A 27,887-nucleotide genomic window follows, 5' to 3' on the forward strand; every position below is an offset into this window, starting at 1 on the left:
CATCCTTATAGAGACCGCTCATGAGTCCACAGGTGGAAGCTAAAAGAGAGGCATTACTGAATACAATAGAGGGTGACATGGGGATCTATTCACTCAATTTATTTGTGCCCTCTGGACCTACTCATAGTGCTGTTGGCACAACAACTTTATGATCTGGTGAATCTAACAGCACCTACTCATGATGGGAAGCTTTGGTCACACAGTCATTATTCAATGTACCATGATCAGATTCTCAGTTTCTGTGAAAACCCATAACATACCCGAGGCTGCTTTCTGAATGGCATACAGTTCTTGACTGAAGACAACAGGCCTTGCTCCAGGAGCCCAGGGTTCTGCACTACAACTCTCCCACTGAGGCTGGCCTGAGACTGCACACAGCACCTGCTTGCACCACAGATACTTCTAATATCAAGTGGTCTTCAAATAGCCCAAGCAGCAGGGATGCTAGTACTGCAACCTGGGCCTGATGTAGAGCTTTCTTATTCCAGACTCCCTTTGAAACTGGCAGACTTCTCAATCATCCAATAAATGGATCAGAGTAGCATTTCCAAATGCAAATTGTGCTGCCTCAAAACCAACAGGCCCAGCAAGAGAGCCACTGTTGTGGCTCTTCCTTAGAGACAGAAGGCAGAAGGTGCGGCCATTTATTCTTTATTTTTGAAGGGATGTGGAAGCATGCCACTGACCACCAGACCCTGAAAATCTTATGCATTGATGCATCAGGTCCCTGAATCTTTACAGAGTTTATCTCACACCCTCTGGGGCCATGCGTTTACCGGGGCATCCAGAATGCTTGCCATGTTTCACACAGTCTAGTTAACTTCATGCAATTGTTATAGTCATCCAACATGATGTTCTATGCAATGTCCAGATGATCCAGATCTCCCTCAGCTCTGTGGAGTAGCCCTGCCCCCACAGTTCTGGCCCTGAGGTACTGGACAGTGGCATCCCAGCCTACTGAAACCAAGGAGGTGGCTCCACTCTCTGAAACCAGGGAGAAAGCAGCTTAGGCCCCTGGGCCTGTGGTAGGGTGGCAGCCATGACAATCTCTGAATCACCTTCAGGGTCATTCTCTCTTCCTGAAGGATAACGCATGTTTGAAGCCAGATAGCTCTATTGTCCTGTTCTGTAGAATCCCAGAAGTCCAACAGCCTTCCTTCATTCTGTTCCATTTTCTCTGTTCCCTTTAGTCCCAGCTGGCTGTTTTTCTGCTAGTATAATCCCAGCCCTATTCCTGGCTTCAGCTAAAATGGCTGATTAAATCATGAGTAATCTCTTTATACTGTGATTGTCCAGCTACACCTTCGGTGTTCTCTCTAGAACATGCTTTCTCATTTTTTGAAATATGGGTAGGCTGAAAATTTCCCAAATCTTCAAGTTCTTTTTCCTTTTTGCTTAACAATTCCTTCAACTTATCTCTCGTTTCTTGGATTTTACTATAAGCAATGATGAGAAAACTGGCCACACCTTTGACACTTTGCTTAGAAATACCCCCTGCTAAATACCCAAGGTTGCCCCTCACAAGTTCTACCTTCCACAAAACACTACAACACCATTCAGCCAAGTTCTTTGCCACTTTATACCAAAGATCTCCTTCATGTTTCTCATTTCCACCCTTGACTTCACGAGAAATACCTTTAATGTTCACATTTCTACCAACATTCTGTTCATAATGATATGTGTACTCTCTAAGGCTATAGCAGCTTTCCTATAACTCTTCTCTTTCTGAACCCTTAAAAGAACTGCCTTTAGCATCTGTATTTCTAGCAACAGCCCCCTCAAGGCCATCTAGGCTTTTTTCTAACATATACCTCAAACCTCCTCTGGTCATTACCCTTTGTCAACTCAGTTCCAAAGCTATTTGTTAGAGAAGTACCCCACTTCATGGTACCAAAATCTGTATTAGTCTGCTCAGGCTGCCTAAACAAAACATCACAGGCTTGGTGGTTTAAACAACAAACATTAATTTTCTCACAGCTCTGGAAGTTAAAAATCCAAGATCAGGATGGAGCAGGATTGACTTCTGGTGAGGTCTCTCTTCCTGGCTTGCAGACAGTTCCCTTCTTGCTGTATCCTCACATAACCTTTTCTTTGTGTGCAGATACCCTAGTATCTCTTCCTCCTCTTTTAAGTAAAGCAGTCCTATTAGATTAGGACCCCACCCTTAGGACCTCATTGTAACCTTAATTACCTCCTTAAGGCCCTATCTCCACATACAGTCACATTAAGGGTTAGGGCTTCAACATATGAATTTTGAGGGAACACAATTTAGTCTGTAACAGATTTCTTAGATACAAAACCAAAAACAAGATCCATAAAAAGAAAATTTGATAAACTGCATGTCATCAAAATTGAAAATGTTTGTGCTTCAAAAAAACACCACTGAGAAGATGAAAAGGCAAGCCAGAAATTAGAAGAAAATAATTACAAATTATATATCTGATAAAGAATTTGTATTCATAAAGTATAATGAATTCATAGAACCCAAAAATAAAGAAATAAAAAGCTGAAGTCTAAAAAAGAAAGCTGAAGTTTAAAATGGATGAATCTTTTGAATAGGCCTTTCACCAAAAAGGTATGTAAATATCTAATAAGTTCACAAAAAATGCTCAACATAATTATTCATTATAGAAATGCAAATTAAAGCCACACTGACATATCACTACACCCCCACTATAAGAGCTTTAATCCAAAAGACAGACAACATCAAATGTTCATAAGTATGTGGAGAAATTGGAACACTCATGTATTGCTGATGTAAATTGGTACAGTCACTATGGAAAACAGTATGACAGTTTCTAAAAATGTTAAGCATAAACTTACCACATGACCCAGCAATTTCACTCCTAAAAATCTACCCAAGAAAAAGGACAATATATGTCCACATATGAAAGTTCATGAAATAATATTCATAATATAGAATATCTGAAAATAATCCCAATGTCTATCAACTGGTAAATGGATAAGCAAATGTGATACAGCCACATTTATTAAGAAATAAAAATGATCTGATAAATGCTAACAAAATGGATAAACCTAAGTGAAAGAAGCCTAATGCAAAGGCCTACAGATTGTAGGTTTCCATGCATATGAAATGTCAATAAATAGGCAAATTTGTAGAGATGGAGAACAGATCAGTGGTTTCCAAAGGCTGGGGATGAACTGCAAATGGGCATGAGGGAACATTTTAGGGCGACAGAAATATCCTACAACTGGATTGTGGTAATGTTTGCTCAACTCCATTTATGTGCTACAATAATAATCATCACTTAAAATGGGTGAATTCTGTGGTGTGTAAATTATACCTCAATAAGACTGTTAAAAATAAAGTGTTATAAAAAGATTGGCCACTTATAAACCGGGCTGGATTAATTTTCTTTCTTTCTTTTTTTATCTCCAAACACACTTAGCATATATTTATGCACATGGCAAGTCCTGAGAAATATCTGTTAAATAAATAAGTGAAAAACAATATTTCCCTTTCTAATAAAAATAACAAAATAAAAGGTTTCTTCCTGTCTGAGAACTGGTAGGTGCCAGAATGGAGAATGAAAACGGAAGACTTAGTGAAAAGATATTTTCTTAGACATTTTGAAGAAAATTATTCTAATCATGTTGCCCTCCTAGATATAACTCAGGTAAGACACTTAATTATTCTACACTATTTTCTGTACATGAACCTTTAAAAATAATCTACCATGAGTAAATGACAAATGTTAAATAAAACAGAATAGCCTGACTTATATATTTGCTTTTACTGTAAAAACTTTACTTATCAGTAGAAACATTAGATAATTATATTCACACTAAAATGGGCTTGACATATTTCACAGATATGTAATAAAAATAAGAAATTTCATATAACCATTTAGATTATGAAAAAATGTCTCTTACGTTGTTTATTTCTGAAGTGCCATTTGTATCTGTTTGGATTTTTTCTGGAACTATGATTTGTAGAAATGAGTTTTGAAAACCTGAAGAAATAAAAAAAAAGTTAATAACCCTATCTTAAATTTGAATGAATATCCGTTCAGTTCCTTTCATAAAGTTTACTTATGCATATATGGGTGGCTCATCACTATGTACTATTAAAACCTTGAAAACACTTAATTTGAAAAACAGAGAAGATAGTTATGAAAGATCAAGAAATGAGTGGGGAAGAGGTATTCATCTTACACAAAATGTATTGTTCCTAAAGAAAACAGAAAATACACATCCAAAATATCAAAGATAATGCTTTAAGAAAACTTTCCTGAAATAAAAGATTTAAAACAATAGACTAGCTAGTACAATGTATTTAAGGAATAATAGATTATAATTATCAAAGCTGAGAAATATTGTACTAAAGTTATTGGGATTCCAGGATAAAGAATCGCATGGGAATATGAGATAAAAAGGAAAAAAAAAATCATGGTGGGTATAAAGGGAAAGCAGGCCAGCTTGAGAATTTTCACAACAGTATTCAGTGTTGAAAGACTCAATAATAATGTCTTAAAAAACTTTAAGAAAACAAAGTGAGAACCCTATAAATTTATACCCAGCAAAACTGTCATTCTAATACAGAGGCAAAAGGTAGATATTTAATAGAGTTGTGGTAAAAGGCCTAGTAGCGAGCATTAAATAAACTTAAATATAGAATAAAGGTTAAGACAACCATTCTTGAGGGAATGGACACGCTTGAAGTTCTGACGCAGGGGGATGGGGGGGAGGGGATGGGTGTATACCTACATGATGAGTGCGATGTGCACTGTCTGGGGAATGGACACGCTTGAAGCTCAGACTTGGGTGGGATGGGGGGGCATCGGCAATATATATATAACCTGAACTTTTGTACCCCCATAATAAGCTGAAATAAAAATAAATAAATAAATAAATAAAAGACAACCATGGGATTATAGTTATACAATAGATGCAAATGTTAAAAGCTATAATGACAAAGACATGATTATATATATACATATATATATATGTGTGTGTGTGTGTGTGTGTCAGGAAGTGTAGCAGAATAAAAGGAAGACCACATAAGCCTATTGATTTACTCAAATCTACTGCAGGCAGTGGTCAAAAAATGTGACTTAAATCTGAAAACAAGTAGAAGTAGAAACGTATCATTCCATGGTATAAAGGTACAGAAAAAAATGAGAATAAAAGTAACTGTAATCATTAAATGCCACAGCTATCATCATCGTGAATGGAGAAAAGTTTAAAACCTTTCTTGTAAGGGGTGGAGCAAGACAAGGATGCCCACTTTCACCACTCCTACTCAACACAGTATTGGAAGTCTTAAACAGACCACTCAGGCAAGAGAAAGAAAGAAAAGACATCCAAATTGAAAAAGAGGAAGTCAATGTCATTGCAAAAACTTAGAAGTGACCAAGATGTCCTTCAGTAGGTAAATGCATAAATAAGCTGTGGTAGATCTAGACAACGTAACATTATTCAGCACTAAAGATAAATGAGCTATCAAGCCATGAAAATATATAGGAGAATCTCAAATACATATTACTAAATGAAAAAAGCCAATCTAAAAAGGCTACATACTATATGATTGCACCTGTATGACATTCTGGAAAAGGCAAAACTATGAAGACAGTAAAAACATCAGTGGTTTCCAGGGGTTAGTGAAAAAGGAGGTATGAATAGGCAGAGCACAGAGGATATTTAGGGCAAGGAAAATATTCTGTACACTACCACAATGGCAGATGCATGTCACTACACATTTGTCAAAACCATATAGAATGTACAACACCAAGAGTGTACCCTAATGTAAAGTATGGGCACTGAGTGGTAATGATGTGCCAATGCAGGCTCATCAATTGTAACAGCTGTACCACTGTGGTGCCAGATGTTGATAGTGGGGGAGGGTCTGCATATGTGGGGACAGGGATTTCATGGGAATTCTGTATTTTCAGCTCAATTGTGCTGTGAACCTAAAGCGGCTCCAAAAAATAAACTTTATTAATTTAAAAAATATGGTAAGTTGGTAAATTTTATGTGCATTTCACAATTTAAAATTAAAATTAGAAAACAACTATTATTGCCCATTAAAAAAATACATGAGTAAAATATCAAAGTTCAAGATAAACCAGTGGATTTTAATACGGCATATTAAGAAAAACTCATTGTTTGTGACCAATGTTATTAAAAGAAAAAATAAACAAACATACAATATCTTTATTATTTTTATAAATACAATAAATAAAAGTTCATTGATATGCTGTAGATTCTACATGGCAACTAATCTTTACTGTTTGTGAAGTTCTGGTGTAGTATCCAAATAATACTCTCAATTATCTAAAAAGAGTACTTCTCCCTTTTCCAACTATATAGGCTGGATTTTCTTCATATACTTCAAATGAAATACGTGGCAACAGATCGGATGCACAAGCAGATATGAGAATCTAGCTGTCTTCTATCAAAGCAGGCATTAGATTTACAAAACTGTAAATCAATTCCATTCTTCTGATTTTTTTTGTTTTGGAAAATATTTTTATTTTCAAAATGTATTAGTTATGTTAACATGTAACAGGTCTATCACTGTTATTTTCAAATGAATACACATTCTTAAATTTCTATATTAATATCTAATATAACCATTGACAGATATATAATGCGCATAAACAAAGGCTGGTTGAGAATTTAACTGTTAATGCGTAAAGGAGTTCTGAATTCAAAGTTTGAGAACCACTGCATTTAAATATCGTATGTGTTATGGACTCAATATAACCCTCAAAATTCACATGTTGAATCCCTAACCCTCAATGTGATAGTATTTGGGATGGCCCTTGGGAGGTAATTGGGGTCAGACAAGGTCATGGGGTGGGGCCCTCGTGATGGGATTAAAGACCTCAAGACCTGGGAGAATTTGCTCCTGCCCTCTGTCCCTGCATGCAAAGAAGAGGTCACTCTTCCCTGAGTACACAGGGAGAAGGCAGCAGTTTCCAAGCCAGGAAAAAAACCCTCATGTAATCCAACCATGACAACACGCTGATCTCCACCTTCCAGCAAGATCCAGAATAGTATGTAAAAAGAGAAGGAAAATAAGAACATATCGAAATATTTTACTTGCATGTAAATCTCCCCTACTATATACTATATTTTACATTTTTGGGAACTCTTCCTACCTTTCCTGCCACAATGTACCTCTGTGGCAAAGCTTCACTTTTCTGTATTGCAACACAAATTATTATCACCTGCAGGATAAGTTAGGTAGGAAAAATACTATCCGGGGAAAGTCAGATTTTTGGAGTTTTAGTGGAGTTCAAGAAGTTTCTGAGATGCTTATGTGAGTGCAAGAGTAACAGGGTCTCGGTCGTCTTACCGGGTCTGGCGGCTGGCAGGCCCCAGAGCCCGGCAAGCAGCAGCAGCAGCAGCAGCAGGTGGAACATGCTGCGGTTTCTGGGCTCCAAGCGGTGACTGAACGGCGGCCGTTGGCGGCGGGAGGACCCCCCTTCCCAGGCGGGCGCCTCCATCCCCCGTTGCCCCTCCCCCACCAGGGGGAGAATCCGGGGACTTGTGGCCTTGAGCTGCAGCTGTTCCACCAGCAACGGCCGTCACTGTGGCAAGGCCACCGGCCACACAATGCTGTCTCTGTTGCTGATCCTCGCAGGCCTGGGCCGGCTGACCTCCGGCCAGCGTAAGTGCAGAACCTGCTGGAACGAGGGCCGCCTTTCCCGCCTGGTGCCCCTGGCCAGGGCGGCAGCGCCTCCTGGTTCCAGAAGCTCAGGCCGGGCTGGGGAGGGGCCATCCGAGCCCGCCCAGCTTCTGCGCCCCAGAAGTGCAGACCCAGGACAGCGGTTTCTCACTGCGACCTTGCACAGGAGGACTTGCTAGCTCCTGGGGGTGCGGGAGGGAGGGACGCGGGGTGGGGCCGGAAGACTCCAGCCCCCACTCATACGGGAGACTCCCCCTGGGATTGGACAGAGTATTTTTTTGACACGTGTGTGTGTGTGTGTGTGTGTGTATGTGTGTGTTGGAAGTTTAAAGAGTGATGTGAGATGAGAGAACAGGTGAAGAACGAGGACGCTGCTGTCCACTGGGAAGGCTCACACAGGTTTTTCCTTCCTACAGACTCTGAAACCCGGTTTCTGCAAATTACAGTGCCACGAAAGATTGAGACCAGGGACGGCGATGTTTCAGAAACTCATGTAATTAAGAAATCACTTTAAAAATATTGTAGATGTTTTATTTTTACTTAACTGCATGGCCCTAATCAATTCAGTAATATCCCTTTGTGAAATTTCATTTGTGTTCTAATTTGCTGTGCTGAAGAGTTATTTGGCCTGAATGAGAGCAAATGTTTGATTTTTTTTTTTTCAGTTTTCAAGTAATAACATGAATGCTGTATAACTACTTTAAAAGAGACTCGGAAGAAAATGCCCCAAATTCCTGTAACAAAATTACATATACAGTTTATTGGACTGTTTTAGAAAATATGTACATTTAACTATATATTTTTATATACTGAGGTCATACTAATATTTACCAAGTAACATTATTTTAAAATGGCAGTATATAAAAATATCTCCATGCCTGTATTTGTATATGCATGTATGCATAAATCCTTTGTAAAAATGGAAGTAATACCATTTTAATCTGATTAAAATAATAAAGTGTGTACATTGTAAGATTAAATTTAGATTAGTACAGAGAGTTGTGAATGAAGTGAATGTCCACATCTGTCTCCAAATATAGAAAATCTGAATATATGAATATTTAGACATGTACACACATGCTCACATATATTTTAATGATCATATATGAGTGTTATTTTCTTTTTCATTTATTTATAAAGTTGGGTTTACTTTTTCATAAGATTATTGGGCAAGCCATTAAATTTTTTCGGTATATATTACAAAATGTCTTTTGGAAAAGTTGCATTGCATATGACTCTAATTAGCAAACAATGATGATGCATATATTCTTGATCCCTCACCAGATTTTGTTCAATCTTTTTATCTCTGCTAATGTGAGCATCATAATGAATTTCTAACTTAGGGTATATTTTGATCAACTTTTAAAGATGCTGTGCCTTTATGTGTTCTCTATTAACTATTTGAATTTTTTTCTTGTTCCTTTCTTATTGATTTTGACGTCTCTTTTTCTAAGTTTTAGCAGTTTTGGTTAGGACATTGTGTTTTGAGGAAGAAGTGTAGATTTAATTTCAGTAGAAAGGTCTAAGAGGAATATTGAAATGTCAACTGAAAAACTCTCAGACAACTAAGGCAAATTTTATAGTCTGTGTGGTCTGTCTAACTTTCTGGCATCAAAAAAAAGTCTAATGATTATGTATTTATAAAAGATACTACACCAGACCATAAGTATTTAGAGTTTAAAATGTCTAGGTATTCATACCATATACTGGAAAAATTCTAATCAAGAAAAAAAGATGATTAACCATGATAACATCAGAAAAACAGCAGATAGTACACACGAGCACACACACACACACACACACACACTCATGAGGGATACGGGTAAACAGTATTACGTAATGATAAAATATTTCGCTCATTAGGAAAATCTAACAATTATAAATTTTTATGAATTTAATAAAATGCCCTCAGTACATATAATGCTAAAACTGGTAGCACTAGAGGGAGAAATTATCACATCCATTTTTACAGTGCAATATTAAAATGTTTTACTCAAATGCTGATAGACAAATCATAAAAATATTGATAAAGAAAATTTGAGCAAAAATGAATATGTTATTCAATGGACATATATGGAATGTGAACCCAATGAACTGAATGCATTGTTTTCTCCAGTTCTGGTATTTTGGGGGACTCACTAGAGTCTACAGAGCATCACATATTTAAGGCTTTTATTTAATGACAATGCATATCATGTAGCAAGAAGAAGAGCATTCAGGAAAGCATCAGCAATCAAAAACAAAACAAAACAAAACAAAACATCCACAGTGAGATCTCTATGAGCCCAGTCTTTGTGCTCCTGGAACATGCCAAGTCTCTGGCTTTTACCAACAAGATCTATGGGAGGAGTTTTGGCTTTGGGGAACTCACCTAAAAGCTTTCATTGACTCTTGGAGTAGTCAAGCCAGCCTTGTGAAAATAGACAAACATTGAAGAAGTTAACTTGGCTAGGGTAGTTTTGTGCCCTAAAAAGCCCATTATAAATCTCACTACTTTTGTCTTGGCCAAGAGTCAGCAACATCCAGACTTATATGCATCCCCAGAAATAGAGTTTTTCTAATCCAGTTGTAATTCAACTCAATCTCCACTGTAAGTAAAGTGCACTTTTCTTGAGAATATGTAAAACATTCAACAAAATGTTGATGATAGCAAAGAAAGAAAATTAAAAATCAAATACTGATAGTATAAAATTAATTATCTGGTAACAATTCTATTAAGGTAAAATTTAAAAAAAGATTGGAAAATTCATTTGGAAATTTGCAGATGAATTTCTGTACATTTTATGGGTTGAAGAAGAAATCATAAATAATAATGGATATTATACCATAAATAACGGACAAGAATTAATCAGTTACCTACAGAAATTTGAGTTATGTTTGAAAATTGCATAGGGTCATAACTTATCACTAACAATATTTAACTAATGAAAAACAGAAAATTATTCAGTTAAGATGGTAGAAAAATATTTATACCCTTAAAATTTGTTAAAATGATACTAAAATTAAGGTATAGAATTAATGAAAGAGAAAACTATTATAAGTTAAAATAGCCTGCATTCACAGCATCAAAAGTTGATTTCTGCAAATAGTATATTAATAAAACATATTTCAGTGAGACACACTAAAGAAAAAAGGAGAAGGAAAAATATGTAATATTTGAAATGAAAACATACTAAAAAGCAAAAAGAATCATGGAAAAATATATGCCTAATAAATTATAATTTAAGGGAAATACTTAAAGTTATGAAAGTATATCTTAAAGCTTACATAAGTTCAAGTAAACAATATTAATACTCATATCTTATTTAAAAAAGTGAAACCTTATTGAAATCCTATCCCTGACCCCCATTCCAGACTATATTAATGGAGAAATGTGTATAATTTTATCAAAATGCACAAATCTGAAATTTCTTTTGCATGTCTAAACTCCTGTTTGCACTAACTCAGATCATACTCCTCAGAAATGTCTTTTGCCTTTTTCTGCTATATCCAACTTTACTATTTTATTACCTTTAACTTCCTGTGAAAGAGATCATACAGGAGTACTTCTTTTTGTGTATGGCTTCTTCATTCAACCTACTATTCTTGTGATTTGTCTGTGTTGTTTCAAGTATTTCATATTTTTAGTAACTGTACGGTATCCTAAAAATTGATTTATTAACCTGTTGTTAGAGACTGTCTACAGTTTGTAGACATTACAAGTAAATCTGCTATAAAGAAACAAATATTTCATTGATGTCTGCTTTCGTGAGCATATATCTAGTAGGGAAATGCTGGTTTATAGAGTAAGAGCATATATATATATATGGTAAATTGTTTCTTAGAGTGATTATCCTCTTTTACCTTCCATTAGCAGTGCATGAGAGTTTTAGTTGTTTAATTTTTTTGCTAAGACTAGGTATTCTCAATCTTTGATTGTTTGCAATGTGTTTGTTTTATTTTTTCTCTATCTTTTTTGGGTATTTTGCATCCCATGATGAATAGTGATGATGACTGACTTGTTGAATATTTATGGGCCAATCAGATATGAATTACAAATATCACTCTCCCTTCTAGGGATTGTCTTAAGTTTCTTGATGATACCTTACGATGAACAAAAGTTTTTGATTTTAATTTTGATGTTATCCATTTAATCAAATATTTACTTTGTAGCCTTTTTTTTTTTTTTTTTTTTTTTTGAGACAGAGTCTCGCTTTGTTGCCCAGGCTAGAGTGAGTGCCGTGGCGTCAGCCTAGCTCACCACAACCTCAAACTCCTGGGCTCAAGTGATCCTTCTGCCTCAGCCTCCCGAGTAGCTGGGACTACAGGCATGTGCCACCATGCCCGGATAATTTTTTCTATATATATTTTTAGTTGGCCAGATCATTTCTTTCTATTTTTAGTAGAGATGGGGTCTCGCTCTTGCTCAGGCTGGTCTCGAACTCCTGACCTCGAGGGATCCACCTGCCTCGGCCTCCCAGAGTGCTAGGATTACAGGCATGAGCCACTGTGCCCGGCCTATAGCCTTTTTTTATCTTCTATTTAGGAATTATTTGCCAACTCAAGGACATGGAAATATTCTAGTATATTTTCTACGAAAAACTTAATAATTTTAGTTTTGATATTTGTGTGTGGGATCATCTCTAAATTTTATTAATGCAGAAGGCACAGGCGTACATGTATGACTTTATTCTCATACGAGTATCTATTGACTTAACTCCATTTATAGAAAATACCATCCGTTCTCCATTTAATTAAATAGGCACTTCTGTTGGAAAAAAGACATTTTTATGGATTTATTTCCAGAATCTTAATTCTTTCTAATGGATGAAATTAGAGGACATTATGCTATGTGAGACAAGCAGACACAGTTTGTATGTCTATCATTATGTCATATTGTACGCATTATGTACACCTTGAATAAATACAAATTTTATTTGTCAGTGATATCTCAATAAAGTTGGATTAAATAAAAATGCCTTAAAAATTCTTCCAGAAATAAAAGGGGCCTTTATTACTGATAGAGAGGCCAATTTATCGTGAAGATATCACTGTACTAAATCTGTCTGTAACAGCAAAACTTCATTACATGGAAGGACTACTACTAAAATGTGGGCTGTCACAGAAAGTTGTGGCTTTGCATGAGATAACCCTGTTTAGCTGAGGCAGTTCTCAGAGGGGACAGGGAGACGAGGACTGTCTCTGGGTAGCATTTCTGGCAGCTAGGGGATCATTCTTATAGTCTTAACAGGGAATCTGTGCTGCATTATTTGATTTTCAATTTATTCATGCTGGAAACTGCAAAGTAAAACAAGATAACAAAATTCAAGTTTCTTCAAGTATCATTCAGCATTTCTAAATGTAATCTTCCTTTTAAATTCAGATCTCATTATGATAGTTAATAAATGCTAATGACTAATGGTCTTAGTTTTGAAATAGATTTAGGCTTCTTGATTTTATTTAAATATAATTATAAGTAATTCTGTCATACATCCAATTTTGATATATGCAGGCTATAATTACATTTATATGAAAAAGTATATACATTTGAAAGAATTACGAGCTTTTACTTTTAAGAAGTTGGAATTTCTAACAATTACATTCTCTCTGAATACTTTGTTACAGATCACTTATCTCATCGACATTGAAGGGAAAACATACACTTTCCATCTTGAAAAACAGTAAGTGGCCATTTTTTAAAATTCAGTTATTTTTAGTGTACTTAAATTTTTACAATACTACCCTAAATTGAGTTTAAACAAGAGAATAAAGATTATGCTTATTTAACATATTCTATCTTCTCTGTGATTCATTTTATACTTGAATTTCAAGTTGTTTTGAGATTTTAAATTGAATAATCTAGCCAAATTCTAACTTAATAATGTAAATATTAATTAATGTCAAACAAATGAAATTATTTAACTCCATAAAATACAACCAAAAGTGTAGCATTTAAGAGTATAATTTTTATTTGTACAGGTTTAATATTTTTTCATCTGCACATGTCATTTTATATATTCATATGATTTTAAGCATTTTACTTAATATTACACATGTTAAAACCAGATTAAAATGTAGACCAGGCCTGAAAAATTCCTGAGCAAACAAAATGAGCTTGGTCTTAAAACCAGCTGCTTTTAACCTTGCTTAAATGGCAAACATAAGTGAAATATAACTGGGGTCATTTCCAGTAAATGCTGTGTTGGAGGAAAACAAAAGGGAATCTCATTCAATCAAAGGCACCCAACTGACATATACTTATGTGACCAGGGACTTTCCAACAAGGTAAACCAAAACAGGCAATTTTCTTATATCTGTGACCAAAGAAATAATTTTTGTTATATTTCTGTATTCACCAGATAAATCCTCTGCCTAATGCTTTGTCATTGGAGCCCTAAACCTCTTTTAGTTTGATGGCTTCCAATTCATAAACTGCCATTTCCAGAAATGAAATCCATGAATTTTTATTGTGCCTCCAATTCCTCTTTCAACAACTTAGTGTCAGAGAAGTGGGTTCTGAAGGAGATGCCCTGCAGCCCCAGTGAGCATTGCAGGGCCAGGTGAAATAGACTTGCTTTCTGAATTGTATCAGTTGATACACATGATATTAGGACCCAGGGAAGCAAGTAAATGTATGGCCACAGCAGGGGGATAAGTCTACAGAAAGTATTGCTGACGCTTCAAGAGCTGTATCTTTTGGGATGGCCCAAAAGATGCCAGAAAAACAACTAAGGAACTTTTAGAAGCTATTCCTGTTTTCTTCCTGCAACAAAACTGATTGGTCCTTTATTCAATTATGCAAACAGAAAAAAAGATAAATTAGTTTTTGACTACAGGTCTAGATTGGAAATTTCATTTGTTAAAACACTTCATACTGAAAATACACCATGGAGTATTTTCTGCCAGAAATGAAATAGGCCTTATAGCCTTATTCATTAATGGGCTTCAGCCAGAGCTTGTTGACCTAATAAAAAAAAGTATATAACTGGATGGGAAGTCACTGATATGGCTGAATTGGTCATCATGGATGGATACTTTGGGAGAACTTTAGAAAAGAAAAAAATATGAGGGTCTGAAAGAAAGTAATCAAAAGGCTAATATGTTCATGTGTTTATAGCTACCATAGCTATAGGGTCAAAGAACGTGAAGACTTCCTCAGACATAGTATAACTTAAAATCAAGATATCCTAAATAAGGAAACCCTGTGCCACTAGTTGTCTGCCATCATTGTCAAGAGTCAGGCCACTGGAATAACATTGTTCACTCTTGTACCAGTCATCTAACTCAGACCCCTAATGAACCCACCCCTTTTGGCCCAGACTATTTCCCCCTTAGATAGAATCCTCAAGGGCTTGACTCTTGAGACAACAATCAACACTAATGGTGTTCTGAGGGATTCTCTATAAGTTACTTCCCATAATACTTGTAAATAAAAATGAGGAAACAAAGATCAGAATTAATGTGGAGAGTCGTACAGTATTGGTGGCTACCAGGGCCACTTTATTCACTTTAAACCCCACCCTAATAAACCAAAATATCCCGTGGAGTAAAGAAAATATTTTTAAAAGTTTCAAGTCAAATTCAAAGACTTCTCATGTCTGAGCCAGTTGAAATAGTGCTTGGACTATTCTGAGAAAAGCATTCCTTTCTACTCTGTGAACCACCTCAGTAAATTTACTGGGATGAGAATTGGTTTCTAAATAGAGAAAACATACAAAGTTCTCTTCAAAGAGAGAAATAATCTTAGAATTTCCTGACCCTCCTGCATCTGAACTGCTTTGTTACCTACAAGCAGAAATTCATAATATTGAAACATATGCAACTCCTGAACTTTCTGAAGTACCCAAATTTGTTTATGCTTCTTCCTCAACTGACATAGCGAAAGTTGAAAATATTGAGCCCATAAAATTCCAAATACACTATTCTAAGCCGTGGTCTAAATACCTCCTAAAATGTGAGTCAATTCAAGGACCTTCACCAATTAAACACGACAATAAAACAAAGACTTACAATTCCTTGCACTAGTAACTGCAACACTCCAATCCTACCTGTGGAATAACCAAATAGATGATATTGGAGAGTTAAGACTTTTGTGCAATAAATAAAATTGTAATACTAAGATTTCTTGTTTCCAAATGTTAGGACTTTGTTTCCAATGTGCCTACAGAATCTAAATTGTTCACAGTTGTGGATCTCTACTCTGTTGTCTTTAGTATTCCAGTTAACAAGAAGAGATAATACTTGTTTGCTTCTACTTGGAAAAATCAACAATACACCTGGGCTGTAATGCCAGAGGGTTTCACTGAAGCCCCATTTTATTTCTCTCAAGCATTACATCCAGACCTGTCAACTTTACAATCTCCTAGAAATTCTGCTTTTATTCAATATGTTAATGATTTGATGTTATGTTCTCCTGTTGAAGAAGACTTTGAAATAGATCCAATTGATCTTTTACAGCAGCTAGCTTACAAGGGCCACAGGCCTCTGTGGAAAAACTTCTGTTTTCTAGAGAAAAAGTCTATAAATTAAAACATAATCTTACTACAAAGAAATCTTGCTCTCACCTGAAAGAGAAAAGAAAATCCAAGGTTTCCCTGTACCCACAACTAAGAGACAATTAAGAGGTTTCCTGGGACTTGTCAGAGACTGTAGGTCTTGGGTCTCAATTTTCTATTCGCTGGCATCCCACTTATGTGAATTTACAAAAAAACTCTGTCCGAGAGCCTTTGTTATGGGAAGATAGTCATGAACAGCTGTTCAATCAAAAACAACAACAACTGGCCGGGCGCGGTGGCTCACGCCTGTAATCCTAGCACTCTGGGAGGCCGAGGCGGGTGGATTGCTCAAGGTCAGGAGTTCGAGACCAGCCTGAGCGAGACCCCGTCTCTACTAAAAATAGAACGACATTATGTGGACAACTAAAAATCTATATAGAAAAAATTAGCCGGGCATAGTGGCGCATGCCTGTAGTCCCAGCTACTCGGGAGGCTGAGGCAGTAGGATTGCTTAAGCCGAGGAGTCTGAGGTTGCTGTGAGCTAAGCTGACGCCACGGCACTCACTCTAGCCTGGGCAACAGAGTGAGACTCTGTCTCAACAAAAAAAAAAAAAAAACAACAACAACAATAACAACAAAACAAAACCCTGACCTCACAACAACCTCCAGCTTTAGGGCTTATAAATTATATAATACAGAGCCTTTTGTTGTATTTTTCCACCAATGTGATAATCAGGCCTTGGGAATCCTTACTCAAAAACATGGAGGAAGACATAGCATCATTGCATCGTTGCTTATCATAACTTTCAATTGGATCCAGGGGCCAGAACATATCCAAATTGTTTAAAAACAATGTCAGTAGCAGCTAAATTGGTAGAAACTTTATCTGAACTAGTATTAGCAAATGGACTTTAATTTCAAGTTCCACATGCTATCAAAAACTTAATAAATTCTTATTAGACCCAACATTTTTCAGCAAGCAGAATAATAACATGTTACAAAATTGATCTCCTGTCACCTTCTATTCTCCATCTCAATGGCTGTAATCTACTTAAATTTGCCATTTTACTGCCTCTGCCTGAGGATGACAAAGAGTGTGGTATCACAACTGCTGATGCCTCACATTTACTTACAGGAAACTCCTTTAGATAATCCGAAATTAATACTTTTTTTAATGATTCTTATGCCAAAAATACAGAAGGAAATACCAAGCAGGATGCATTAACTATTCAATGTGAATTAATAAAAAAGGGAATTCTTCCAAATTTCAATCAGTACAACCTGCAGAGTTATAAACTCTCACTAATGCCTGTAATATTGCTAAAGACAAATCAGTTAATAATTATGTAGACAGTAGATAGGCCCTTGGAATAGTCCATGATCTTGATATGTTATGAAAATGATTAGGGGTTCTCACAGTAGGATTCTCCTAGTAGGATCTCCAAAATAAAAGTGGATCCCAAATGGTGAACTTTTTGCTCCTATTCTGCTAGCCTCACAGTGTATTATTCTGTTAGAATTGAACCTGAATACCAATGGAGTGGATTAGCAAACTTTTATGCCAAGTCAGCTAGCGCTGAAATTGTTAAAATGCACAATTTGAATGAAATATATAAAATTACTTATGAGAATTTGAATGATTTCCATAAATAATTTATGAAAATGTATTGAACTAACAATGTTACATACCTGAATTAGAACAACAAAATTGGTATCTAAAAGAATACGTGTACTTTTGAGGTGATAGTCATGAATTCTTTGCCAGGACTAATGTCTGTAAGTTTTCACTTGGTTTTCTTCTGGTATTTTTATAGTTTCAGGTCTTACACTTAAGTCTCTAATTCTTCCTAAGTTGGTTTTTGTATACAATGAAAGATAGAGGTTCAGTTTTGTTCTTCTGCATATGGCAATACATATTTTGCCAGCACCATTTATTGAAAAGGGTGTCCTTTCCCTGGTGTATGTTTTTGTTGACTTTGTCAAATACCGGTTGGCTGTAGACATACGATTTACTTTTGGGTTCTCTGTTCCGGTCCCTTGATCTATGTGTCTATACTAGCACAAGCAACAAAAGCAAAAATAGACAAATTAGACTTAATTAAACTAAAGAGCTTCTGTACAGCAAAAAAAAAAAAAAAAAAAAAGAGTGAACAGACAGTGAGCAGAATGGGAGAAAATATTTGCACATTATGAATCTCACAGGGGACTAATTAATGTCCATAATATACAAGGAACTCAACTCAACAACAAAGAACCAAACAGCCACATTAAAAAGTGGGCAAAGGACATAAATTGACATTTTTCAAAAGAAGACACACAAATGGCCAACAAACATGAAAAAATGCTCTACATCACTAATCATCAGAAAACTACAAATTCAAACCACAATGAGATATCATCTTATACCAGTAAGAATATTTGTTTAAAAGTAAAAAAAAGTAAAAAAGTATAAAAAAGTAAAAAAAAAAAAAAAAAGAACAAAACAATTTAGCAAGGATGTGGAGAAAAGGGAATGCTTCTACATTGTTTGTTGGAATATAAATTAGTACAACCTCGTAGAAAATGCTGTGGAGATTTCTCAAAGAACTAACAATAGAATTACAGTTTGACCTAGCAATCCTACTACTGCATGTCTACCCTAAGGAAAATAAACCGTTATATCAAAAAGATACCTTCATTCATATGTTTAGAACAGCACTTACAAATGATCCTCTCATTGTCTTCCAAACCCAATCATACAAAGAAGCTCTGGGTTGCATTCTTTTGTAAAAGATCTTTTTGAGAGTCTCTAAATTATAAAAATCACCTGTTAATATTTCAGCAACTCTTAAAAAAAGTCTTAATGACACCTTACATTCTCTTCAACCAGTATAATCAGAAATAAATATCGTGGCCTCAGTATTACTCCAAATTAGAAGAGTTCTTGATACTTTAACTGCTCAACAGGGAAGATTTTGTGCCCAAATAGATGACAAGTGGTTTTTTTTCTGTATTAACAACACGTCTTCCCCCAAGCTCCTCAACCCCAGCTCTTGGATCTGAGTTTATCTGTGCAAGGCCAAGTTTATGCATGTTCTGTCCCAGAGATTATTAATAACTTTTAATAAAGAGTCTTGCATTTTTATTTTACCTTGGGCCCCACAAATTATGTAGTCTATCCTGTGCTTTGTAATTTACATTGATGTCTAACCAAAGAGATGTTAGCTGACTTAAATAGAGGCTTGAAGAAAGTCTTGTGCTTTTCTGATGGCCATCTTGTTTGTCTGCCATCCCCACAAAAATGCACTTGAGCTAGCTGGCTGTAGGATAGACACACATGGAGCACAGCCGGGGTTCCCTATTCATACCATCCTAGATCAGCCAACATCCAGCTGAGTCCCAGACTATTGAGCAAGCCTAGCCAATATTAGCAGAACTACTGAGCAGCCCACCCTCACATGACCTAGAAGTTGTGAGCAGTAGATACTTTTATTTTATATTGTTATGGTTTTGTGGTTGGTTTTTATGCAGTATTTTGCATAATATTGTTGTTGAGATTCATTCTTACTGATATGCACAAAATGAGTTCAGTTATTTACATGTAGATGTAGCTATCATTAATTCACTTCATGATAGCTACATATTGATTTAATTCATTAACTTATAATTAAATCTCATTAATTATATTTATCCCTTATTTATAGTTTCCTATGAATATTTCATTTACGTCATTGATTTTATTTATTAACAACAGCAAGAAAAGCTTTTTCTGGATAACCTTGACTGTGAATTCTTAGCACCTGTGAAATTGATGGATTATAACTAAGAATACACTCAAGTTTGTTGTATACTGCAAATTATTTACTTCAAAAAATTTATAACAATTTTACTGTCACCAGGAATTCAGAATGTTTCTGTTCTCTGCTTCTCGACAAAATGAGTATTTTCACTCATTTATTGTTGTGAACTAATAATAGATGAAAACTGTTATTTTGTAGTTGTTTTAATGTTCATTTCACTGGTTATTAATAAGAGACAATATCCTTTCAAATGTTTACTGACCATTCTGATTGAATTGCCTTTCTTAAGCTTTTGTTTTATCTTTGGATTTATTTTTATTCACTTATTTTCAGTTCTTTATTTTCAATCTATGATGTATCTTTCTGTTTTTCTTTCCTTTATTCTTTCTATTAACTCATGGGAATTTTTGTTTACTACTTTATTAACCTTTTATCTGTTCTCTGTTTTACAAATATGCTGCCCAGACTATTGATTGTCTTAATACTACAAAAATGAAATTTTCATATAAGTTATTGTTATATTCATGTTTCATTGTATGGATTTGGGTTTCCTCTTTTATGTCTCTCACATCTTGAATTTGTAACATATTAATCCTATAGAAAGAATTTTTAAAAATTGTTTTTACACTTAAGATATAAATTCAGTGCTTTCAGTTTCTTTACTTAACAACTGTGTTGCATTTTACAGGTCTTTCCAGTGCTAGTTTTATTGTTTACAATTGCTTCATTTTATTGTTCCTTATATACTAAATTTGTATGGTGTCCCAGATATTGCTTATTTAGAATATTTTCGGATTATTTCTTCAGATAGAATACATGGATTACGTGCTTTCTTGCTATGTGCCTATTTTCAAATATCCTTTATGTTCTCATAATTACATAACATCTTGGTAATGTGTAGAATTTGTGAGTCATTTTAAATACTTTTTAATAATTTTTAAGTTCTATAGTGTATCTTAAATGCTTTTTTTAGTACATGATTTGGTGTCCAGGCATTTATGCATGTTTGTGTGTATGTGAGTGATCGTGGGGGTGTTTTATTAATTCTCCCTGATCATTAGTCCTTCATTTTTTCAAGAGATTTTATTTCCTTTATCATTTGATTTCTTTATTCTTTTTTTAATTTTTTATTTTATTTTTTATAGATATACAATATTAGAATAGTTGTACATATTTATGGGGTACAGGTGATATTTTGATATAAGCATACAATGTGTAATGATCAAATTGGATAATTGGGATATTCATCACCTATAATAGTTATCATTTCTTTTTGTTGAGAATATTCCAAATTTACTCTTCTAGTTATTTTCAAATATACGATAAATTATTGTTAACTATAATCACCCTATTGTGCTAGCATGGAGCTAAATCATTAGTAAAGTTGTGAAAGACACTCACTGTTGTTTGAAACCAGTAAACATTTTGGAGTTGTTTGTACCAGAGTATAACTTCATGAAAACTATTTAATGCAACCAATCTATTGCTACATGTTAGCAAATATTAACTAAGGTGTTTATCCCATGAAATTATTGACAATTGAATTTAAAAGAAAACTGTGGTTGAAATCTGGAAGCCCTGGCTAATACCAAAAATAACTCTGTGTTTGTCAGTTGGTCATTTTGAATTCATTAAAGCATCCATACTGTTTCTGGGTTATACAGGTTATTATTTTTTCTTATGTTAAAATATGCTACATCTGCTATCAGAATGCAGCCAAATAATGAAGAGATAAGTCTATTTAGGTTTTGGATGTTTTTGCTTGAAAAATGAAAGTAATTTTTTTAAATTTTATTGTCCTACAAGTTATTTTTATTAATGATATAATTACAATAAGCTTTCCTTTTTTCGATTGAACTAGGTCATTTTTACACCCACGTTTCCTCGTGTATTTATACAACAAATCAGGAGCAATGTATCCAGATTCTTCATTTACAAAGGTAAGTTTTGATTTCTGCCAAATTTTATATTTTTATGTGGTTAAAGTACCACTGTTAGAGAGCAAATTAATGTCTTATAGTCCACAGAATTATTGAGGAAACAGATCACAAACTCTAATGTGGCAATCACTATTGAAAGCACATTGACTAGAACAAACTACTTTTTAAATCTTAAGTATCACTTATCGAGAAAGGACATCTAAGCTATTTTAATGTATTAGTAAAAATTTGAGGAAGAAAAAAGTGGGTGAAGGAGCTAAGACATGCTGAGAAGTTTCAATTGATATTATCAGAGGACCTGAGCAGTAAAGAAATTACTTTCTAGAAAGACCTCAGGGAACTGGTGAGATTTAGGAAGCACAAGCAGATTGTGTATAGAATGTGAATAGGGTCATGTGCAAAACATCAGACTTTGAATTGTCTTCAAAAGGCAGTCAGGAGCCAAGAAATTTTTGAAATTATGTGGGAAAGTTAATTTTACTCTGTAAGATATTAATAAATATTAATATATTTAAAATATATTTATAAATATACATTTATTAATATCTAATAAATAAATATTTTGCTAGAACACATGATTGAGAAGAGACCAATGCCAATGATTGATCAGATTCTATTGCTATATTGGAATTGAGAAATAATGGAATTAAAAATATGGTAATTAGTAAAGGATTTGCCCTTCCTACCATATTACAAATAGAAAGCAGAAAAATATATGGGGCAGCTGTTTTGAGACATTTGACAGTAGGCAGATAAAGAATTTTGTTCCTGAGAGAAAGAAAGTACAGAAAATGAGTTTCCCATTTAACTTTGCTCTCTGATTGGGAATAATGTCTGGATCACAGCTTAGGGAGGTAGATCCAAGTAGAACTCTAATAAGAGTTTGGAGTTGAGGACTGCTGAAGCACTTGTAACTTTCATGACATAGTACCAGAGATGAAGGGGGCTCTCGCTCTCAAATCTGTTTTCTCTGTGTTTATCCTTCTCTGCTTGACTGTAAATTAGGCTGCACATTTGCTGGGCAAGACTCTACTGAAGAGTTTTGAGTAAAATGGAGATACCAAAGGTCTATCATTGTTTAGACATGTTGGATTTTCAGCCAGTGCATTGGCCAGTGACCTTGGTACTCAGGTAAGGCATTCAGTGAAGATCAGGACAGCAAATCCTTGGAGAAAGGATCAAACTCTGAAGAAAGGGCTACTCTTATCCTAATGTCTGAAAGCCAACATTGAAAGGATTAAGGAGATATCTTTTGACTACAGAATGCAATATTATACAAGAAAAAAATAGTAGAGGAAGAAAATAATTCGGATAAGGACAAATATTAATGATATAGAAAAAAGTAAAAGAAGAGACAAAAAAATAAAAGCAAAAATACAGTTCTTTAAAAGGACTAATAAAATTCATAACCCCCAGTAAGTCTTATCTAGAACAAAAAGGGAAAATCCTGTCGATATTAGGGATAAAAGGCAGTGTTATTAGTCATATAGAAAATAAAATGATATTTTAGAATATCATGAAAGTTTTATGCCAATGAATTTGATAATTTAGATGAAGTGGCCTATTTGGAAAGGCAATGTATCAAAATTGAGTGAAGAAAAAAATAAACAATTTCAATCACTTGACGTCTATTTAAAAATTGAATTCCTAAACAACCACTTTCCCACAAAGAAACACCAGGTTATCCTCACACCAACTAGTTCAATATAGTAGGATGAAAGGAGCACCTCACCTGTTAAGAGATATCTTGGTTATTGTAGTGTTTGACTATTAAAAATAATCTTTCTATGATCATTCATGTACAGTGTGTTTTGTGAATATAAACTTTTAACTTCCGTGGAATACATGCCAGGAATGTGATTGTCAGGTCATAAGGTAAATCTATATTTACTTTTTAAAGAAAATACCAAATCATTTTTAAGAGCATTTGTGTTTTACCACTTTGTGTTCCCACCAGCAATATATGAGAGGTACAGTGTTTCTGCATCCTTGCCACCATTTGGTGTTATCACTATATAAAAACAATTATCTTAACCATTCTTATAGTTATGTAGTGATATCTCATGTGGTTTTTTATCCCAACAATTTAGCAAAGTGGTTTTTTTTATTTTTTAATTTCAAATTATTATGGGTATATGTAGTTTTTTTTTTTTTTTTTTTTTTTTTTGAGACAGAGTCTCACTCTGTTACCCAGGCTAGAGTGAGTGCCGTGGTGTCAGCCTAGCTCACAGCAACCTCAAACTCCTGAGCTCAGGCGATCCTCCTGTCTCAGCCTCCCGAGTAGCTGGGACTACAGGCATGCACCACCATGCCCGGCTAATTTTTTCTATATATATTTTTAGCTGTCCATATAATTTCTTTCTATTTTTAGTAGAGGTGGGGTCTCACTCTTGCTCAGGCTGGTCTCGAACTCCTGAGCTCAAACGATCCGCCCACCTCGGCCTCCCAGAGTGCTAGGATTACAGGCGTGAGCCACCGCGCCTGGCCGGTATATGTAGTTTTGATTGTTTTTATTCCTAATCACTAGTGAGGCAGTACATATTTTCATGTGCTGATGTGTCACCTTTGGTGAAATGTCTCTTAATGGCTTTTGCTCTTTTTCTAATTGGAGTTTGTGTTTTTACCATTGATTTTTGGGTTTTCTATATTTTAACATGTCCTTTGACAAACATGGTTTGCAAATATTTTATCCCAGTCTATGATTTTTCTTTTCATTCTTTTTGTAGGGTCTCGCAATGATCAGAAATTTTTGATTTTGATGAGGGCTAATTTAGCAATTTTTCCTTTTTGTGAAGGGTTGTTTTGGTGTCAAATCTAAGAACCCTACGTAGCACTAGTTCCTGAAGATTTCCTGTTTTTTTTTTTCTTTCTAGAAGTTGTATGCTTTACATTTTATTCTGTATCTATTTTGAGATAATTTTGTATAAGATGTGATGTTTGGATCAAGGTTCATTCTTTGACTGCATGTCAAAGAATGAACACACACACATACACACATACCAACATATATATATATATGTTGGGGAGTACTATTCTGGAAGATGTGTAAATATGTGTTGATTCTTAACCTCTTTTGTAAAATTGTTCAGTAAAATCATCTGGGCCTGGGGGAATTGTGTGTGTGATAGGGAGCTTTTTAATTGCCCATTAAATTTATTTATCGGTTATACAAATATTCAGTTTATGTTTCGTTTGTATTGCTTTGGTGGTTGGTTATTTTTGAAGATATATTTTCTAATTTCATCTCAGTTGGTTAATTTATGGATATAAATTTGTTCATAGTATCTCTGTATTTTCCTTTTAATGAAAATAGAAGCTGTGCTGCTGTTTCATCCCTGACATTGATGATTTCTGTTCTCTCTTTTTAACTTTGTCATCTTGCTGAAGTTGAAATCTTATTAAATTTGTCAACAAAATAGCTTTGACTTGATTTTCTCTATTTTTTCTGTTTTTAATTTCATTGGTTTTTGCTCTTATGTTTGTTACTTTTTTCTTTTTCCTTCATACTTGGTTTGGATTTATTTTGGTCTTTTTCTAGTTTGTTCAAGGAAGAAGTCATATTATTGACCTGTGCTGTTTTCTCTTTTCTGTTTCAAGCATTTTAGTAGTAAAATTTTCCTCTCATCGTTGCTTTACCTGCATCCCAGAACAATATGCTGTACAGTTGACCATTTTTTATTTATTTATTTATTTTTATTATTTCAGCATATTATGGGGGTACAGAAGTTTAGGTTACGTATATTGCCCTTGCACCTCCAACTCCCCCGCTGAGTCAGAGCTTCAAGCATGTCCATTCCCCAGAGAGTGCGCATCGCACTGACCATTAAACAACATGATTTTGAACTGTGCAGGTCTACATATACATGAATTTTTTTTCAGTAGATATATTTTTAAAAAATTTTGAGCTTTGTAACAATTAGAGAAAAAACTTTCAAGTGAACTTCTGGGCCTGGAAATATAAAACAATTAAGAAAAAGTTAGGTATGTTATGAATGCATATAATATATGTACATACTAGTCTATTTTATCATTTATGGTGGTATACCAATCCATTATAATAAGTTAAAATTTATCAAAACTTACACACCCAAACTCTTATATGATGCAATTCAGTTGAGAGAAATGTAAACAAACATAAATATGTAATATTAAATCATAATTCCATAGAATTAACTTTAGTATATACTGTGCTACTGTAATAATTTTATAGCCACCTCCTGCTACAATTGCAGTGAACTCAAGAGTTGTGAGTATCCACTTAAAATGCCGTGTGATACTGATCATCTCCATGTGAGCATTTTATCTCCCCAGTAAATTGCATATCACAGTAAAAGGTGACCTCTTGTGGTTCTTGAGTATTTTTTATTGTGTTTTGTGCAATACCATAAACCTTGACTAACACCATGGGACCTATAGGAAGTGATGCTGGTGATACTGGAAGTGCTCCCAGGAAGCAAAGTCATGAAATCGAACTGCTTGATACATTCTGTAGGTTGAGATTTGCAGTTGCAGTCGCCTGCATTTCAAGATAAATGAATCTACTGTAAGGGCCATTCATCATAAAAAAGAAAAGAAAACTTGTGAATTTGTCACTGTAGCTATGCCAGAAGGCATGAAAACCTTACACATTTTGTGAAATAACTTTTTATTTCATGTTGAAAATGTATTTTTTATCTGGGGTAGGATTACTATAAGAAAGCCAGACCTCTGTAGACTCTAATATGATTTGACAAAAAGTGACTTCAATGTATGACAACTTAAAGCAAAAGGAAAGGGAAGGATATAAAGCTGGAAAAACTAATGCCAGCAAAGGATGGCTTGATAATTTTAGAAAGAGATTTGGCTTAAAAAAAATATCAGGATAACAAGGGAAATATCTTCTGCCAACAAAGAGGCAGCAGACAAGTTCTTTGACGCCATGAAGAAAGTCACTGAGGAGAAAGGATATCTGCGTGAACAGGCTTTTAATGAAGAAAATAGTGCCCCACTCTGGGACATTAAGCAGTAAGGGAGAGAAGTGAGCTCCAGGACTTAAGCCAGGAAGAGATAGGCTAACTGTACCGTTTTGTGCAAATTCAGCCAGCTTTCCCATCAGGACTGCCCTTATCTATAAAGCTGCTAACCCCCAAGCCTAGAAGGGAAAGGATAAACATCAGCTGCTAGTCCAAAAGGTTATACAAGAAGGCCTGGACTATAAGAACCCTTTTTCTAAATTGATTCCATTGATGCTTTGTCCAGGAAGTCAGGAAGTACCTTGCCAGTAAAGGATAGCCTTTTAAAGTTCTTTTGATATTAGACAATGTCCCTAGCCAATTTGAATAATTTTCTTCATTAACAAATGTATTAATTTTCTTTTTAATTTCTTCATTGACCCAACAGTTTCAGAAGCATGTTATTTAGTTTTTATGTGTTGGTACACTTTCCAAACTTCCAGATTATTAATTTAAATTGAGTGTTATGTAAATGTCTGTTAAGTCCATTTAGCTTATTGTGCAATTAATGTCTGATGTTTCTTCGTTTATTTTCTATCTAGATGATCTGTCCAACACTGAAAGTGGGGTGTTAAAGTCTCTTACAGTTATTGTATTGCAATCTATCTATTGTATTGCAGTCCAGTCTAATAATATCTAGATATTAGATAGTAACACTGTTTCGGTGTTGGGTGCATATATATTTGCAATTGTTATAATCTCTTGTGAAATTTAACCTTTTAATGTTGCATAAAATAATCTTATATAAAATACATAACTATTTATATTTCTTATATCATTTATCATTATACATTATTCTTTGTCTATTTTTATATTTTTGACTGAAAATGTGTCTTATCTGGTGTAAATATGGCTACTCCTTACTTTTGGATTTTGTTTACGTGGAATATCTTTTTTCATCTCTTCACTTTTACTCTGTCATTAATGATGAGGTGGGTCTGTTATAAGCAGCATATAGTAAGGTCTTTTTATAAAACATCATTTAGCCACTCAACATCTTTTATTTAGAGATTTTAATTCATTTTTATTCAAGTTTATTGTTAGATAAG

General features: G+C 34.7%; 2 protein-coding genes across 2 annotated transcripts in view; one reads left to right on the plus strand and one right to left on the minus strand.

Annotated features, from left to right (window-relative positions):
* Nucleotides 1–7,472, minus strand: part of LOC138393672 (disintegrin and metalloproteinase domain-containing protein 32-like) — a 105,739-nt gene extending 98,267 nt beyond the window's left edge. The window contains exons 1-2 of the mRNA XM_069485051.1: nucleotides 7,322–7,472; nucleotides 3,895–3,974 (exon numbers count right to left, since the gene is read on the minus strand). Coding sequence (XP_069341152.1) covers nucleotides 3,895–3,974; nucleotides 7,322–7,472 — 231 coding nt within the window. The remainder of the gene's footprint in view (nucleotides 1–3,894; nucleotides 3,975–7,321) is intronic.
* A 525-nt stretch (nucleotides 7,473–7,997) lies between these two features.
* LOC138393673 (A disintegrin and metallopeptidase domain 3-like) overlaps nucleotides 7,998–27,887 on the plus strand; it is a 122,275-nt gene continuing 102,385 nt past the window's right edge. The window contains exons 1-3 of the mRNA XM_069485052.1: nucleotides 7,998–8,147; nucleotides 13,259–13,314; nucleotides 21,769–21,847. Of these exons, the coding sequence (XP_069341153.1) occupies nucleotides 7,998–8,147; nucleotides 13,259–13,314; nucleotides 21,769–21,847 (285 nt within the window). The remainder of the gene's footprint in view (nucleotides 8,148–13,258; nucleotides 13,315–21,768; nucleotides 21,848–27,887) is intronic.

The sequence above is a fragment of the Eulemur rufifrons genome, chromosome 12, assembly GCF_041146395.1.
Source record: "Eulemur rufifrons isolate Redbay chromosome 12, OSU_ERuf_1, whole genome shotgun sequence".
NCBI lineage: Eukaryota > Metazoa > Chordata > Mammalia > Primates > Lemuridae > Eulemur > Eulemur rufifrons.